This window comes from Berghia stephanieae, chromosome 1 (assembly GCF_034508935.2).
Source record: "Berghia stephanieae isolate SIO BIC M18660-M18661 chromosome 1, UCSD_Bste_1.3, whole genome shotgun sequence".
Lineage (NCBI taxonomy): Eukaryota > Metazoa > Mollusca > Gastropoda > Nudibranchia > Aeolidiidae > Berghia > Berghia stephanieae.
The window spans coordinates 75,226,607-75,245,029 of record NC_088360.1 but is presented as its reverse complement, the minus strand read 5'-3'; the positions used below and the strand labels follow the sequence as shown (position 1 = coordinate 75,245,029).

The 18,423-nt window shown below is 35.2% G+C and overlaps 2 protein-coding genes and 1 long non-coding RNA gene across 3 annotated transcripts in view; 2 read left to right on the top strand and 1 right to left on the bottom strand.

Annotated features, from left to right (window-relative positions):
• The window catches only part of LOC144957069 (transmembrane protein 214-B-like), a 31,246-nt gene extending 13,967 nt beyond the window's left edge, over positions 1 to 17,279 (bottom strand). The window contains exons 1-12 of the mRNA XM_078888039.1: positions 16,813 to 17,279; positions 15,741 to 15,931; positions 12,717 to 12,870; positions 12,219 to 12,350; positions 10,797 to 10,879; positions 9,957 to 10,062; positions 8,267 to 8,348; positions 7,834 to 7,978; positions 7,188 to 7,289; positions 6,525 to 6,616; positions 5,958 to 6,123; positions 5,247 to 5,364 (exon numbers count right to left, since the gene is read on the bottom strand). Coding sequence (XP_078744165.1) covers positions 5,247 to 5,364; positions 5,958 to 6,123; positions 6,525 to 6,616; positions 7,188 to 7,289; positions 7,834 to 7,978; positions 8,267 to 8,348; positions 9,957 to 10,062; positions 10,797 to 10,879; positions 12,219 to 12,350; positions 12,717 to 12,870; positions 15,741 to 15,931; positions 16,813 to 16,936 — 1,495 coding nt within the window. The 5' untranslated portion in view covers positions 16,937 to 17,279. The remainder of the gene's footprint in view (positions 1 to 5,246; positions 5,365 to 5,957; positions 6,124 to 6,524; positions 6,617 to 7,187; positions 7,290 to 7,833; positions 7,979 to 8,266; positions 8,349 to 9,956; positions 10,063 to 10,796; positions 10,880 to 12,218; positions 12,351 to 12,716; positions 12,871 to 15,740; positions 15,932 to 16,812) is intronic.
• LOC144957108 (uncharacterized) lies at positions 696 to 2,273 on the top strand. Its single transcript, XR_013642083.1, has 2 exons — positions 696 to 952; positions 2,104 to 2,273. It is a non-coding gene; the product is annotated as an uncharacterized LOC144957108 (long non-coding RNA).
• LOC144957060 (protein O-mannosyl-transferase TMEM260-like) overlaps positions 17,065 to 18,423 on the top strand; it is a 36,321-nt gene continuing 34,962 nt past the window's right edge. The window contains 1 exon segment of the mRNA XM_078888027.1: positions 17,065 to 17,196. The gene's annotated coding sequence lies outside the window, so the exon portion shown is untranslated.

Sequence of the window (18,423 nt, the reverse complement as noted above, 5' to 3'; positions counted from 1 at the left end):
AAGGTCGAAGACTGCATGTATAACTCAACTTGACATGAAGTGAATGATGGGTATTTAATTTAGGTAAGATTAGCAAACGTTATCTATTTTCATATTATAATAATAATAATAATAATAATAATAATAATAATAATAATAATAATAATAATAATAATAATGTATAGCACTTGCATAGTGCATAACCATGACTAGGTAATGCTCTATGCGCTTCACAGTTACAAGAATGACAATCTAAAAAATCACTAACACACACACACACACACACACACACACACACACACAAGCAGACATACTTTCAGTTATTAATTAAAAGAAGAGAAAATTTAAAAAACATCTATATCATATAAAAGTGAAACATTGGTAGAAATTTAAAAATACGTTTTTGTGAAAATAGTAATGTTGAAGTTTTGATTTAAAAACATCCACACTTGATGCTTTGCGAATATCCCTGGTCAGATCGTTCCATATTTGAGGACCAAGCTTTGAAAATGATCTCCCACCATAAATTAAATAATTGTATTTGTTGTTTACTCGAAGTTTAGTGTGGTCAGATGAAGACAGTAAAATTCTAGATGGAGAATAGACATTTATCAATTCATTAAGATACCTAGGTGCTAAACCATTGTTTAAATTTAAAGTAGATGAGGGCGATCTTGTATTCAATCCTTTCTTTCACTGGCAACCAATGCAATAGGCTTCCTAAGTCGTGACGTAATCCTGCGCAGCAACGCATGGCAACAAACCGGCTGGCTCTAAACAGTCGAGAAAAATGGCTGACACGAACTCTATTTCCATCACCGCCCTTATGAAATACTTCTCCAATGAGCATAAAAGTGTCTCGCGAGGTGAAAATCATCATCAGTCAGGTCATGTTTTGACTTTCACTTACTCAGATGGCTTGATGTTCGGCAAAGTTCAAGCCAGCATGAAGAATAAAGAGTATTCTGTGAAGGTAAGTCATTTCGTCTTCTCATTCTCACTCTCAAAATCTCACATCTCCGTAAAACTACTGTTGGACAATAATCAGTTTACTTTGAGTTTAGGCAGATTTAGTATATCCAATGGAAAGATTTAACTGTTTACGTTCGATTTTAGTTAGGGAGAGAGAGAGGGAGTCATTGAATTATTGTGTTTTTATCTTATGGACCACGGACTTTGAGTCTTTGAGGTCTTAGTCTTGCTTCGCTAATTTTCGTTGCCATTGACTATATCTACTACATACTATTTAGTATCGTGTTGTAACCTTTATTATAATACTCATATGAGCATCACAATCACCAATCACGCTAGACATTTTATCATACTTCATGTGGGGCAGCGTGGATCAGCGGTACGTTTTTTGCTTCGTACCCGAAAGGTACCGAGTTCGTTCACCCGCCGCTGCGCTGTGTGGCCTTGAGCAAGTCACCTCGCCCTAGCTCAATTTGCGGCGCTGCACCGCGGTTATTCCAGTCTTCCCTGGGAATAGACCCTAGAGATAAATTTCCTCTATGGGATGAATAAAGGATTTATTTAGACCAGTGTTAGTCACGGTAAACTAAACTTCCTATTGGGTTAAGGTGTAATGTAAATGTTGCTGCTTGAAACTCGAAGAAATCAATAACATTGTGAAATTGAATGTGAACTTCAATTTAATATACGAAAACAGATAAAATGGACGTTTCGGGTTTCCCCCTTATCAACAAAGCAAGATGAATGAAAGAATCACTTAATTTGTTTTTTTAATTGAGTTTTTATACAGCGTAATATCCACTAAATGTGCTCAAAGTGCTTTACAAGGGTCCCTGGCCAACAGCAACATTTAACATGTAAGACGGGACATGATGCCTGTTGGGCGATATTACAATTTTTTCGGACAGAGACAACGCTGTTAACGGCCAGGTACTCATTTGACACCTGAGTACGGTGAGAGATTGTGAGTAAAGAGCCTTCTCCAAGGACTCAACTATGTGCCGAGCGAGGCCCAAACCCATGACCTTCTGATCTGAAAGCGAGTGTCATACCACAAGACCACAACAGACGTTTTATTAGTTTGTTTGTTTTTTGCCTATTGAGCATGGTCGCAGCTCTAAATTTGAATCTTTTATTCTTTTACTTCCACAGATCTATCTTGGTGATGCCTTGGGTTGATTCAGTCCAAAACTAATTTGTGTGGTTTTATTTAACAATGTTAATGACATTGAACATACATTGATACAACAATGCCATAATTTGTCATGTTTATCATGTAAAATCATGTATGGACCTACAAAACCATTATTTTGAATGGTGATTTGATGATGATGAACAAAATATGTGTGTTGTACAAAATAAATGGCAAAGCTAACAAAATGCAGTCTCCTTAATAAGAGGAGACTGGGGATTGACAAGTGCTGCAACAAATTGAAAAATAATATCAGATGTTTCTCTTAACATGGTTGGAATATATGAGAGGATGTTAACATTTTTCAGTCTTTCATTAGCGCTCTCAACATGAATTCTACATGAAGCAATTTCTTTTGTTAATAAAATCTCATTTTCAGTAAATTTATTATGTAAAAAGGGAGGGATATTTACAGTTACTCCTTGAGGTAAAATATCTTGAATCAGGATGGGGTTTTACCTTTATTACCTTTATCTGCTAAAATTAAATCTCCAGGGCTTAAAATTAAAAGTTTTAGTAATCCACAATTTTGTACAATGACCTTATCCGAGACAGACCCTGGATACAGTTTAGAAATAAAATTTATCACACCATTTGGACTCAGACCAATAAGAGCTTTAACAGAATTCATGGACCTATAAGAAGAATAAGTTAACCGTTGTTTATCCATTTCTTTAGGAATAGCAATTTGGTCATCTGTACAATCAATGATCATTCTGCAATTTGGAAATCTTAAAAATGATGATGGAGCTGATAGTTTATTTTTATGTCTAGAAGGGCATGTAACCTTCATAACATTTTCAAAGAGAAGCTTATGGCTTATGTAAAACATGAATAAAAGTTTGTATAATATTTGTTATAGTACTTTCATTAACGCTAAACAATTGTGAAATATGAAGGTTAGCGTAGTTCTGTCTAAGTTTCATAAGTGTAATAATGAAAATTTGGTCTTTTAATGCAACTGTCTCTTCCTGAACTTCCCATCCACTATAATAAATAATGTTACCTCTAAAGCACTCAACATATTGAACAATAATATTAAATATTTTAAAACAATGTACACCTGTCTCCATTCGAAGAACTTTTTCTGTAAGGCTTGAAACAGTGTAAGTGCGTCGAATCTAACTTAGTTGGGTTTTTTAAAGCTAGCTATTTCCTTATTTTTGTCTGTAATTTCTTGTTCTTGAATTAAATTTGTTGTTCTATTTAAAATATCCTCACTTGTTCTACAATCTGTTTTTTTTAAAAGATGGAATCCTGTGATGATGGTGACGAGAGTTGAGATGATGATGAGGGAGAAGATAATGAGGATGATGATGAGGAGGAAAATAATGATGATGAGGAATCTGGTTTTTTTAAAGGTGGGACTTTGTGATGATGATGAAGAGAGTTGAGCTGATGATGATGATGATGATGATGATGATGATGATGATGATGATGATGATGATGATGATGGTGGTGGTGGTGGTGTGGTGGTGGTGGTGGTGGTGGTGGACTTCTTGATGTTGGTGCCAATTGAGATGGGGTGGGAATTCCTTGTGTCACTTTTCTTTTCTTTCTTTCTGGCTCTGATGGAAACAATTTATTTTTATTTCTGTCAAACCATTCAGGGAGGTTGGCTTTGTCACCATCTCTGATGTGACAAGAACACACTCTTGATGATGATGTTGGATCTTTTGTCCTTTCACCTGAAATGAAAAGATTAAAAAAAAAACAATAATTCTGTTGGGCACATTGGGTATATTATTTAATTTGATAAGTACTTTGTTTTAGAATATCTTGTTTGACACCAGCTCAATGCATGATAAATCAAAGGTGTGCAAGAGACTAGGTTACTGGTGGGTCTCTCGCCTGTCTTTTATGAAATCGCACATTCAGCAAAATGTCGCACTTCCTCATTACTTCTTTGATGATTTTGACTAGGTATATATAAAAATATGAATTCTTAAATTTACAGTTAAAGTTGATCTTGGGGTTGAGTGTGGCAAGACTGGCGTTTTCTCTTTATTTCAGTCAGTACTGTACTGGACAGTGCGGTGATGGAAACTTTGGAGTGTCAACAATCGGGCACAGGTAAAGGAGAGAGGTCCCTGCCGCCATCTTGCTTTGTTCACACAGAGTTGCCACCTCGGCTGTCGGGGAGGGGAGGCATGGCAGAGAATCAGAGAAACTTTCCAAAAAAAAAGAGGAAAGTATGTGTGTTTGTGTGTGTGTGTGTGAAGAGAGAGAGAGAGAGAGAGAGAGAGAGAGAGAGAGATCTGCGTGAGGGGAGGGGGGGGGGGGGGGGGGGGGAGGTTGCGTTATTTTATTTATTTATTTTCATTTTGCCATAAAGGTATCGAGTTTAAAGTAAGATTTTAACAAATATTTTCTTCTCTTTCTTCTTGTTCTCCTTTAAAAAAATTATCACTTATCAGTAGAACTTAAGTCTCATTCAGTTTATCAGCCTTAACATCAAAACGATTGAGATATCATTTTTGCTTCAACTTCAATAAAAACCTAGTTTGGAATGTATTTTTATTTATAATTTCGTGCAATTGTACACTTTAATCATAAAATATAGGTCTACGTAAGCTAGAACTTGACCTAGATCTGGACTACGAACTCTAGCAAATGTTCGACGAGGCGTGCGTGCTTACCTGACTAAAGTGATCCACTTTTTCTTCAATTTTTTGTCTGCCTGTCCATTTGGAAATCTGTAAAACTTGCAGGAGTGAATATCTGACTGGTGTAGACAATCTGGTACAAAACACTGGACCATATTTAAGATAAAAATTGTTTTTTGAGCGATTTTCCAATTATTCCTTGCCCGGACCAAGCACGGATTTTTTTTGTTTAGAGCCAGCCGATTCGTTGCTAGGCGGACGTGACGTCAGACTGTGGAATCCTATTCAAAGAGAATGTTCATATCCCTTTTGTTTAGTTATCAATTTTGCAGCACTATTCTGAATTGTTTAAAGTCTTAAAATTATATCTTTAGTTATCCCAGCCAAAAGGGAATTACAATAATCCAATCTTAACAAAATATATATATAATGAGATCAAAGTTAATCCTGAAAACTATAGTCAACCTGGTTAACAATACTTTATTTGATTCCCTCACATCGAAATGTTGGACTTGAGAAAATGTCATAAACCACAATTCCAGCAAAAATAGACACAATGAAAAAGACCAGTAGACTCCATGGGAAGTGAGCAACAGTCAATTTTGTCATCAGATCCTGGCAAACAAAACATATAGAAGGGTAATGCACATTTCTTTTGAAGGTCCTCAAACTAAAAAAGAAAGTAAACTGAAAAGTATTTAAAATTGAATAATATTTCAAACTTATTTCCAAGAAATATTCATGTACCAAAGTGAAAGTAGGAGCCTTAATATAATCTGTCCTTGAAAAAACCCCTTTCCCATCTCATCTGCTCCTCAAGTCTACAAAACCCGACAGAAAATAATAAAAAAGCAGGCCAAGAATAATCTTTTTTTTTAAAGAAAAGAAAAGAAAAAAATATTTAGAATAAATAAAAATCCTGAAAAAAAATCTCCGGACAATTTGAATAAAGCATTGATTTATCTGTTGTTAAAGGAATAACTATTATTTAAAATATTTACCACAATGTTTGAGACAGTCTACATTAATGTTTCAGGCTTAATTTGCCATCGTCAGGACTGAGTTGTTTTGTTGTTAAAGGAATAACAATTTTCCTTTCCAGGTCTTCTAGGAATTTCTACCTGTTTAGGTCAAAAGACATAAATGTTTCTAAGAGGAATTTAAAGCAAATACAAATTAGGTCACTGATAAGTGTGGATATGATTTACCTTGGTGGCAGCTTGACACTCCTTAAGTCCTTCCTGTTTGCCTTTGGTATGTACCTCCAGTTCTTCATTGGTGACAGAAAATGATCTCAGGTTTTCTCTAAGAACCTTCTTGTCAAACCTCGAGGACAGTCTAGACCAATTATTGTTGATGTAGTTCAAGAGGCGGCTGCAAGGAAAAACAAGGAAAAGTAATTCAGAAAGAAAAAATAATAATCTGGGCTCTAGTTCAAAAACAATTTTAAAAAATAAATAATCCAGGACTCTATTCTCAGATTCATAAAAACAGTGCCTCTTTATCTAACTGCTATTATTAACTCACTCAACCCTAACACCGACTATATCCGTAGTTTACCCCGGTTACTTTTACCCCATGCCTATTTATTACATTTTAGATAAAGACACCAGAAATTTTAAAATGGTGAATCACATGACAAGCTTTCTTTCCTCTCTTAGATTAAGAAATGTCTTAGGATTTGATAAACTAAAGTTATATGCCACGATAACCACATAACTTTGTTGTAAAATTGGTTGAAAATGCTTTTTTTCTTTCTATAAACAATGCCATACCCAGATGATGCAAGATGTTTTGTGTATAGTTGACACCAGACACCAAATGATTGCTTGTCTATGATCAGGCACTCAGTCATACACACGAGGAGCTGTCGACAAAGAAATAAAATGTAAATTCATAAAAAGTTGGCATTAAAAGTGTAAAACAGTTGCATACTATTATTCATCTGACCTTAAAATGCTTGATGAAACCAGTAAATTGCAACAAAGCAAGGAAACAGGAACTCAATGTCATAATAAATGAAGATGTTCCCTTATTCACAGATGATCCGCATTTTCGAAGACACTTAAACGCAACTAAAAATAAAAAATATTTTTGAATTTGATAAGTATAGAGTAATTCTCATTTTGAATTAGATTGTGGGGAAAAAAACCATTACACTCTTCCATGCAGAATTGTCAGAAGCCATCATCCAGTTATTCCATAAAGGAATATAGATAATCAATCAAGCAATCATCCGATGTCAACAGGAATCAGCCATGTTGTCCAAATGACCAAATTGGCGATTTTTTACCAAGGAGAAAATAGCGATAGTGCCTGAAGCGGCACTAAAACCTCTGAGATCACAGTACAATGTCTTAACCGCATGGCTTCCTTGATTACAGAGACATATTTAGCTATTTGACTACAATGCAAATTAGAAAACATGAAAAATTTACCTCTTCTCTCATTTCCTTAGGCTTGGTATTTGGAAACCGTGTCAGGTAAGAGGGGAAGAAAGTCCTAAGGGTTTCTGAGGGTACTTCTCCATAGGCTAGAGTCTGGTGGATATCAAAATGAGCTTGTATTAATTATATACACGTCCTATCAATAATATACCTTTGAGGTTAAAATAGTTACTGTTCTAAGCTGAATATGTTAAAAATGTTGTTGCTTAAAGCTGAAAAAAGGCAAAATATTCAAGAGGCTGCATTTCAATCAATTTAGACAAACGACTTGGACATTTCAGGTTTTCCAAAAAGAAAGAGGTTGTTTTCAGAGTAGTCTTAAAAGTTGGAAAAGAAATGAACAAATTCTAGTTTTCAGCAACAGTGATTCCATTCCACACAATATTGTTTACCGAGTTTCGTTTTCAAAATCTCTTGTAAAGATGTCTTGTTTTCAATGACCTTGTTTCTTGTCTGTTAATAGTTGGTGTTCATTGTTCAAAGTGAGTGCAGTAACATGTTTACCATTTTAAAAAACTGTAAAATTGATATCTACACATTCTATGCATTCGTTAATTGCATTTTAACTAATGACTGTTTAATTCCATACACCAAACAGTCATGAACTGTGATTATGGTAGCAAAGAAATTGACCTACCTTGATGGTTGGATAAACAGTAATTAGGCGGTTCTTCAAATCATTGGCCAATGTGAATTTTGGACTAAAGAAAACATCCAGGACTTGAAAATATTCTCTCAGTGAAACCAGGCCATAGCTCTTCTTCGGCAAATTTGGGTACTTTCTGTAAGAACATAAAAGATGACAATATGAAGAACTTACTAAACGAAAAAACATAAAATAATTATATCATTTTTGTTATATTGCCATCATCATCATCATCATCATCATCATCGTTGTCGTCGTCGTCGTCATCACCATCATCATCATTATCAATATTATTATTATTATTATTACTATTATCATCATTAATATTATTATTATTACTTATATTATATCTACTAAAAAGAGGGGATTAATTTGGTACATAAATAATAGGAAAAGTTTCCCAGTAGATCAAACAAAGCCTTACTTAAAGAGGTTTTCTAGATAGTCCACAGGGAAGTGAGCGACTTGTCTGATTTCCAGTGCTGGTAACATAAGCTCCAACCAAACTGGTAAAATATGAAAAAAATCAAGACTTACGACTTTGAAGGTAATAAGCTATTCTCTCTGAAACATGCATAAACAATAAAAATATATCTCTATTGTAGCAAACTCCATCAGATTATATAGAACAATGTTAAAATACTTAAATTCATGATTTAAATCTAATTGTAAATCCTAATTGTACATATACAATAATGCGTCTGTGTATAAAAAAGATGAGGGAAAATATATATTTGGATAATTTGTCATCTTAAATGCTTTAACCGAAAGCCTGTGAGAACTTTATCTTTTAACATATTCATCAAACACTGACTTTGTGGTGTAATTTCTAACACTTCTATTTTCTTGCTCCCATTGCTTCAGGGCTCTGATAGCTCAAAGGATAGAGCATTCAACCCAGACGTACTGCTTGAAATTAGAGTAGAGTCAGGGTTTTTCTGACTCTTCAGTCCACTCAGAAATGATTAAGTAGCTGGCCTGTTAGATCCTGTGGAGAGTGCTTACTCACAGAGTTTATTGCATCCCTTTATTTAAACACCATTAAATGTGTGGGCAATCAATTTTTGGCAAAATGACACCTTGCATGTACCATTCAATTGTCTGTTTTCCTTTTACAGTGTGTAATCATCACCATCAGAATCTCACAGACCACATTTTACTTTTTGGCATTTAACAAAGCCACTCCAGAAGTGGTCAAATTGTTTTGTTTGTTTTTAAGGGTCTTGCAACACATTTAGGTCATATCAGCGCCAGTAAAAAGGAAGAAATTGGGATAGTAAAAAGTTCTGAAATTACAATTATGGTACCTGAGAAAAAGAAAGCCAAAGGAGAATAAGTTCAAATAGGGAGCAGATGTAGATTCCAAGAGCACACTATCAATGTGCTTAGTTTGAGATCACCTAAATGTCTCATCCTGACACAAGCACAGGTCCCCACTAAGAGGAACACACTCAAATGTTTACAAATCACACACACACACACACACACATATATATATATATAAACGACAATAATACAATGCATAACCGAGAGATAATTTACAAGAAAAAAATAGATAATCACCCAAAACTATAAATATAAATTTTGACTGCTTCCAGTCAATGACTCCAGCCAGGGCTAGGACAAAACCAAGTGATCCCACTCCCAAGACAAGGATAAAAAGCAACTCGGAAAACAGATATAAGAGGATAAAAGACACAGTAAGTGCCTCCCTGTCCACTATGGGAGGTCAGAAACACCACCCAGAAGTGATCAACTTAAATGCTGCTTAATTAAAATGATTTATGCATCAGGGTGATATTCAGAAATTGAGATAAATCATGATTCCTATAAGGCTATGAAGGACCATATACCGACTATACGCTCCTATTTTAGAGAAATAAAAATTCCTAAACCATAAGCAATATTTATTCTCCACCTCCTCACCATTATTAATATAAATAACAGATAAATAAGATTTGAAGTTTTATCATTAAATAAACATTTCCTACTGCAAATATAAAGCACAATTTGTAAGTTTCAAAAACGCAAAATTTGAAAATCTTCAAAACTATCTCTAAATTTCTTAAATTTCTTAATATGACTGCTATGCCTTTTAGGGCACATATGCAAACCTCTGAGTCCAAGATGAAAGTGTTTATTCCCACACTGTCCAAGGGCCCACAAGAGCGACAAACATTTGCCAGGGCTGTTCTGGTGCATTTTTAACATGTCCAAGTACTGGTGAGAAAAAAAAAAGGTATATAAATAAAAGTTATAAAAAAGTATTTAGTACAAAGAGCATTGTATGGCTTTTGGTCTTGTGGAAAGACACTCGCCTTCCAATCTGTAGGTCTCTGATTGGAGTGTGGCCAAGACAAAGTTGTGTCCTTGGAAAATGCTCTTTATCCACATTCTTGCACTGTATTCAGATGTAAAATGAGTACCTGGCCAGTTACAGCTGAAAAAAAAATGGAACAGTATCTAACAGGCATCATACTTGCCCTATATGTTAAAAGTTGCTGTTGACTTGTACACCTTGTAAAGAGCTTGGAGCATAAAAGTGGATATTGTGATATATTAAGCTCAATACATTGACATTGTGTCAGGCATCAGATTTAATTCACTTTACATGGCCCTCCTATTGAAAATAAACCTGATTCAACTAAGACATTGTTTTTACAAAATGAAAATCTATGGAAGAGTCTGGCTGGAAGAGTTACTTAAATTCAAACAACTGAAAAAGCTCATTGTCTAGAATGAGTCTTAATGAATCATTTAAATAATTACCCGGTTTTCACATTCAATAGCAATTCAGGTTTCCTATTTTATTAAATATGTTTGAAATGTCATTCTTGCTTATAATACACCACGAGGATCTTCAAGTCTTACTTTTCACACAATATCTCCAATTATTTTTAATAACCTTCAAACGCCATTAGTATTTATGACTCAAGGCAGCTACAATTTCTTACCTGTGGTATATTATCCAGCCCAGTCTCAGCCTTGGTTTGTGAAATAAGTTGTAGGAATACCTTGAATCCATGGACAGGGACACCTGCATGGAGATAAACAAATGTCAGTTCCTTGTTTGGGTGAAATTTTAACTTCAATAGTTTATGCAAATGAGAGAAGGTTGAAGAATGATACAATGCTAATTAATATGGACAGCACAACATATAAAATCTTGTGTTAAAAAAATAAACATATATAGTTTTTCTCAGGTTTTCTGATTTAACTGTATGACTGGCAGTAAAAGTATAGCATTAATGGCTCCTACAGAGTAACCAATTTAAAATCTCAGACATCCCTCAGAGGAAATTCAATGCCGAAAGAGAAAATTCCTCATACAAGAAAAGGGCATTGGGATGGACTTTAGCAATATGTTTACATATCCTCAAAATAGATAACTAATAGTACAAATTAGAACTATATGAAATGTAAAGACAATGCCAAATCCCACAGTCCCTTTATTTCAAATAAAGTAAAACTCCAAAACCAAATGGTAATGGTTGCAGTCGTGGTGATAGTGATGATGATACATGGGTGGTGGTTGTAGTAGCAGTGGTAGTAGTAGCAGTAGTAGTAGTAGTAGTAGTAGTAGTAGTAGTAGTAGTAGTAGTAGTAGTAGTAGTTGTGGTAAACATGTTGATGTTGTGGTAGTGGTTGTAATAGTTGTGGTAGTGATGACGATGTAGTAGTTGCAGAGGATGGTGAATGTAGTAGTTGTAGTAGTGACGATGGTGCGGTGGTGAAGGGAGAGGAAGGGTATCCTTGGAACAATATGACCTCATCGGATTTTGACAGAAGTTGCCATAACCCGGAATTTTTTGCTCCAGACCGGACATTTTTTCCTGTGAAACCGGAGTTTTGGCATCACTGGCTTCTAACATATACATTTGAAAAAGATTCAAATGTCATCATGTGCGACTGTGTGGTCTAGTGGTATGACACTCGCTTTCAAATCGGAAGGTCCTGAGTTCGAGCCTCGCTTGACGCATGGTTGAGTCCTTGGAAAACAGGGTTAACAGCGTTCTCTGAAAAAATTACATTATCGCCTAACAGGCATCATATCCCATTATGTTACGTGTTGCTGTTGGTCAGGGACCCCTTGTAAAGCACTTTGAGCATGTTTGGTGGATATTGCGCTATATAATGGCTCAATTTTTTAAAATTTCAATTATGTTCACATTTTAAAAAAAAACTCAATTGTAATGCTGAAATAAATCTGTACTTGATTCATATATGAGAAGAAATCAACTTGCAAAATTGTATGTGCCTGTGTGCAAATGTATATTTACCAAAAAAAGAATGGGGTGTTGGAAAGAAAATTTGAATCAGTTATTATCACTGGGGTATAATGGAAATAAAATCACCACAATGTCAATGTAATTTACCTCGACCGATTTCCTGCAACATTGTTTTAATGCCGTAGAAGAAGATGTTGTCCAATATCTCCTTAGAGAACTGCTTCATAAATGCACGAAGTTCCTTAGCCATAGCAGATGGTACAGCATCCAATGGAAAACCTGTGAGAGTAGAACATAGAGAAGTAGCCAACAAAATATGACAAATGTTCAAGTCAACGAGTAAACAATTTCTATACAATTTCATATTGATGATAATGGTTTAAATTTAATAAAATTTTATTAATTAAATGAAAAGTAAAAACAGGCACTAGTTTCTTCCAATTTTAAAAACGTGTTTAATTATTAATTGTATTGCACTTAATATACAAGAATATGTAAATGATGGGTGAATCCAGAATAAAATACACCACATTCACAAACAATGAAATTAAGTTATTCCATCATAACAAAGGATTCATGTGTCAAAGTAGAACATTCCGAAGTTTAAAAGCCAAAACCATTAAAAATCAGGGGAAAAATCTTTACCAGACGATCTTCCACCATAGACTGGGTCAATGTCCTTGGCATTTTCAAGCTTGTTGTTGAGGTATGAGGCAAGATCTTTGAGCCAAATGGTTTCATGGTTTGGAAACATTGATTGAGTTTTCTCTAAGACAACTTTCAGGTCTTTTGGGTCCAACTGAATTAATGAAGGGGAGTAAAAAGAAAGAAAGAAAGAAAAAAAAAGAATGAATGAATGAAGGAATGAAAATACAGAGACGCCAACTTAAAATTTGGCTCACAGGAGTTTCAGACACCACTTGTAGGAATTTCAATGTCGAAAGAGGAATTTCCGCACACAAGAAAAAGGAATTGGAATGGAATTGTGTTTACATAGTGTATAGTTCTAAATAGATAACTGATTAGAATTATATTATGATACATAAACACATTGCCAAATACAATCCCAAAGTTTCTTTATTTCAAATGAAGTAAAGCGCCAAAACCTAATGGTAGATATGGTAGTACTGGTGGTAGTGAGGATGATGTGGTGTTGGTGGTTGTTGTAATAATGGTAGTGATGATGATGTGGTGGTGGTATAGTGGTTGTAGTAGTTGTGGTCGTGATGATAATGATGTGGTGGTGGCTGTAGGTAGTGATGTTGATGTGATGGTGGATGTAGTACAAATGGTAGTGATGATGATGTGGTAGTGGTGGTTGTAGTAGTAGTGGTAGTGATGATGTGGTGGTGGTTGTAGTAGTAGTAGTAGTAGTAGTAGTAGTGGTAATGATGATGTAGTGGTAGTGATGATGTGGTGGTGGTTGTAGTAGTACTAGTCGTGATGATGATGTGGTGCTGGTGGTTGTATTAGTTGTGGTAGTGATGATGATGTTGTAGTGGTTGTTGTTGTAGTAGTAGTAGTAGTGGTGGTGGTTGCAATAGTAGTGGTAGTGATGATGTGGTGGTGGTGGTGGTTGTTGTAGTAGCAGTAATGATGTGGTTGTGGTAGTTGTAACAAATTGACCTCACCGGAATTTGACGGAAGTTGCCCGGAGCCCGGAATTTTTTGCTCCAGACCAGAGTTTTTTCCGGTGAAACCGGAGTTTTGGCATCACTGGAAAATAACCAACAGCTATTGCAGTGATGATGATGATGATGATGATGATAATGGTGATGATGATGATGATGATGATGATGGTGGTGGTGGAGGTGATAATGGTAGTAGTGGTGGTGAAACTGCTGTACTAGTGATGGTTTTGGTAATGGTCTCTGTGGTGATGATGTAGAGATGGTGGTGCTCGAGATAGTGATGAAATTGTGGTGATATGGCTGTAATAATGTGTTGTATTGTAGTGATGATGACTTTTTATGCCAATTTTGCTATTTTGACTGTTGTGGTGATGACAATGGTGATGATAATGATGATGATGATGATGATGATGATGATGATGGTGATGATGGTGATGATGATGATGATGATGGTGATGATGATGATGATGATGTGCTTGTAGTGTTACATGCTTTTTTCATCCTCTACACTTTAATCTAAGTGATAATGAACACTGAACAGTGACAATAAGAAGGCAGACAACAATGAACTGTAAGATGAAATGAGTTGAAAACAAAGTCAATCAAAGAAAAAAAGCTAAGTTTGAACAACTGATTGACTCATCAGAATAGAAATATAGAATGATAAACTGTTATTAGATCTTTATTGAGTAAAGAAACAGAGTGAAGAGAAGAGTGAAGAGAAGAATATCATTCAAGTTTTAAATATAAATATACAGTGGTCTCAGTCTATAAGCATAATTAAGCTATATAAGCACACTCCAGGCGCAAAACAGAATTTTTGCAAAATAAATTTATTTATAAGTGGACTCCATATATATGCATGCTCATTTTCTTTACAAATAATTTTTAAAAAGTCTAAAATAAAGAGATAAAATCAACCAGTAATTATGTTGTGCAAAAACAATTGAATGGCTTTGCAAATGTAAGCCCCCACCTATTGTATCTCGCATTAAATATACCAATACCAGGGAAACCCTTTGCTAAAATGTTTAAAAGCCTGAATTTTTTTTTTTCATAAAGAGCATATGAACAAGATGTTTACATTGATGTGATGTTGGAGTTAAGAAAGGAAGAGCTCGAGTTGCAAAGGACAAGGGCAACATTCAAAAAGAAGAAGAATGAAGAGGACGAGGAAGGGGAGCAGGTGGAGAATAGAAGAGTAGAAGAGGATGAGAGAAAGAAGGATTAGGCAGAGCAAAAGGAGGAGGATGACATAGAGGAAAATAGAAAGGAAAAGGAGGATGAGAAGGTGATGAGAGCAAAGCAACAGCCACTTTACTTTATCTTAACTCAATTGGTGAGAACAGAGTCAGAGAAATAGAAGCCCACAAAAATTATGAGTCAATCCAGACAATAATTAGACAGAGGAAAAAATTACATTATGATGTCCTCTCACGATATGATGGAGAACGGATTAATCTATATAACATTTTTTTTAAAAAGTAATTTAAAAAACATACTTTTAACAGGCCCAATTTCAGACGGGCAACCCAGTGCGAACAGTTATAGAAACTGTATTAATTATGACTACTGCAAACTTTAGGACATTGACTTAGGCACTAAAAATCAAAATCCATTAATATTCACAATCTGCCTATAAATATACTTTGCCAGATTCTATACAAATATTCTCCTAAAAGGAGACCACTGTAATTTTGAAAAAAAAACAATAACCGAGGAATGTAAACTCAAAAAATCAGATGGCAGTGCTTAAATATAAAAGTGAAAGATCATAAAAAAAATTATCTATTTAAATATGTAGAATTTTGCTGTATTAATTTGTGTTAAAAGGAATGAAATCAATCTAAAGCTAAATGATATGAAAAAAAAAAATATCCTGAGGCATAATCATCAACTTTTAATCAAGTCCAAAAATTAACAATATTTACTCTAGTGAGTGATACTAATACATGACAAGAATTGTATTTGATTATCAAGATAATAATAAAAAAATATATTTTTGCTCATTTCTAAATAAAACAGGGGAGGAAATTACCTGAGATATTGCAAAATCGATGTCAACTGTCTTTGTTTTTTTCTCATCTTTTTTGTTCTTCTTATGATTAGGATTCTTCTTGTTTCCATTTTGCTTACTGGTATCATCTTTTGCATTGACGGCAGATGCCGGTTGTGCTTGTTCTTTTGGTAAAAATGCTGAATATAAGGTTTGATCCAGTTCAATAGGATCTGGAGAGTTCAAAAGAAAAAAAAAAGTTCAATGGTCAATCCATAAAAAAATAACTAACTTCTTGAGTGACAACATTAACAGGTTAATAGCCATAGTATTTTTTTTTTCTGTTATCAAAGGGGAAGGGAAGGAAGGGCAGATGGAGGGCATTGTGAAAAAAAATTGAGAAAGAAATGTGCGCTGGGTTGAGATGACAAGAGCGGGGAAAGTAAGGAAAATCATAATACAGAGCGGAGGATAGAGAAGGGCGTATTGATATATATATATATATATATATATATATATATATATATATATATATATATATATATAATATTTATATATATAATATATATATATATATATATATATATATATATATATATATATATATATATATATAATAAGAGAGAGAGAGAGAGAGAGAGAGAGAGAGAGAGAGAGAGAGACACACACAGAGAGAGCATACATGAGAGAAAGAGCGCCCATGAGAGAGCAAGGGAGAAAGAAAGAGTACCCACGTGAGAGAGAGAGAGAGAGAGAGAGAGAGAGAGAGAGAGAGAGAGAGAGAGAGAGAGAGAGAGAGAGAGTCGCATTTTATTTATTTTTTAACTGAATTTTCTGTGCTTTGGCTTTGTGAACTTTGACTTTAGATTGTTTTACTGTTTATGTGATTTGGGGGGTGGGGGTTAGGCCTAGTTAGGCTTACAATTACAGGATGATGATTTAACCAAGACTTATTTCAGTGAAATTGGTATTATCATAATGCACTTTTTATTCTCAACAATTCGATCAATATGTTCACAACTCGTGTGGTTGATGACGTGTGTGTAGGCTGAGGGTGCCGGTCCGGTAACCGGTCGGTAAGAAGGCGACTTCGCCTGGCCTGGTCTCTACATACCTTTTATTGTTAATTTTGGCATATTTTCGATCAATTCATTCCTTCTTTTGGGAGACAATTTTTGATTTTCCCCTGGATTCTTCTTGTTTTTAGAGACAACTTCCCATTTATTGGAGGATGCCATTTTTGCGATTATTTTGCAATAAAAAGGATTTGAGTTTACGTTGCTTGCTTTAATTTACTTTGGCAGTTATCCCCCCATTTCTATAGAGCTCTTGTGTTTGTTTGTGCAATCTCCATCGTTTCTTCAAGTCTTCAAAGAGGAGCGGGGTAAAAGTGAAAAGTAAAAATTCTCCCGTTGTAACCAGCAGTCGTTGTACAACTTGTAACACTTGGCTACGTTTTAACAAATTTAAATGGTAAACGCAATATAAGTAAAAGGAGGTAAGGTCTTTCGCACTTTCGTCAAGCTAAAGGAAAACAACCCAAAGTATTCCCTTGCTAAGTTGCTTAACCGATTTAACCCTGCCTTGCCCTTTCGTAGTCGTAACCGTGTTATGAACAGTTGAGGTTGCGATCGTCACCAAATCACCAAACTGATATGATATATTTTACTGCTGGCGCGTTATAAAGAACAATTTCAAAGTTATTTTTGAAATTCATGACAACATTGGGGTCAATTCAGAAATGGTACTCAGGAGTCAGGAGTACCGCACTCTGGGTAACGATACTGTTGAGTACTAAAAATAGGCAGTTTAACTTAAACTTTAACTAAAAAGATGTCCAAGAAAGAAGAGGGAGAGAGATTTATAGTGAGAAGGGGAGAGGACAGAAAGAGAGAGAGAGAAAGGGGGGGGGAGAAACAAAAAGAGAGAAAGGGGAGGAAGGAAAGAGAGAAGGGGGGGGGGGGGGGGGGGAGAGAAAAGAAAGAGAGGGGGAGGGAGAAGGAAAGAGAGGCATAAAAAAAATAAAGTCAATGAAAAAGAGAGCGAGTGAGAGTGGGGGAAGCGGACAAATAAAGAAAGAGAGAGTGGGGGGGGGGGGGGAGTACAGAAAGAAAGAAAGAAAGGGAAAGAGAGTGAGTGGGAAGGGGGGGGGGGGGAGACGTATAGAAAAGAGAAGTGACAGAGAGAGAGATAGACAGAAGGAAGGAAAGTTAGGCATCATAAATAAAGGCAAGACAAAAGAAAAGAGAAGGAAGGAAAGAAAGGCATCAAAAATAAAGGGAAAAAGAGAGAGAGAAGCGAGACACACACAGAGATAAAGAGAGAGATAGAGTCTCGCACACGCTACGGAACATTTTGCGCACCAACTTTTACTGCATTTATTCAAAATCATTTCATGCACCAGATTGCATAACTAGTGACACTTCTTCCAAATCCATTCCTTGTAAAACTTTTTTAAAAAACTGGTCTTTTTAAAGACGACATCCATTGAATGATGGTTGACAACGAAGATATCGCAAGGAATGAAAATTACAAAATAATTTCAAACATAACTTTTTTAAAATTCATCAAGGATTGTCTAGTTCCGAATGTTTTTTTAAAATAGAAAACAAATGCATCTTCAAATCTAAACTGCTTTTGATGGTAGGAGTAAAAAATAATGACAGAAATGTGGTGATGATAACATTGATGATGATCATGATGCCTGGAAAGATGGGCAGGAGGT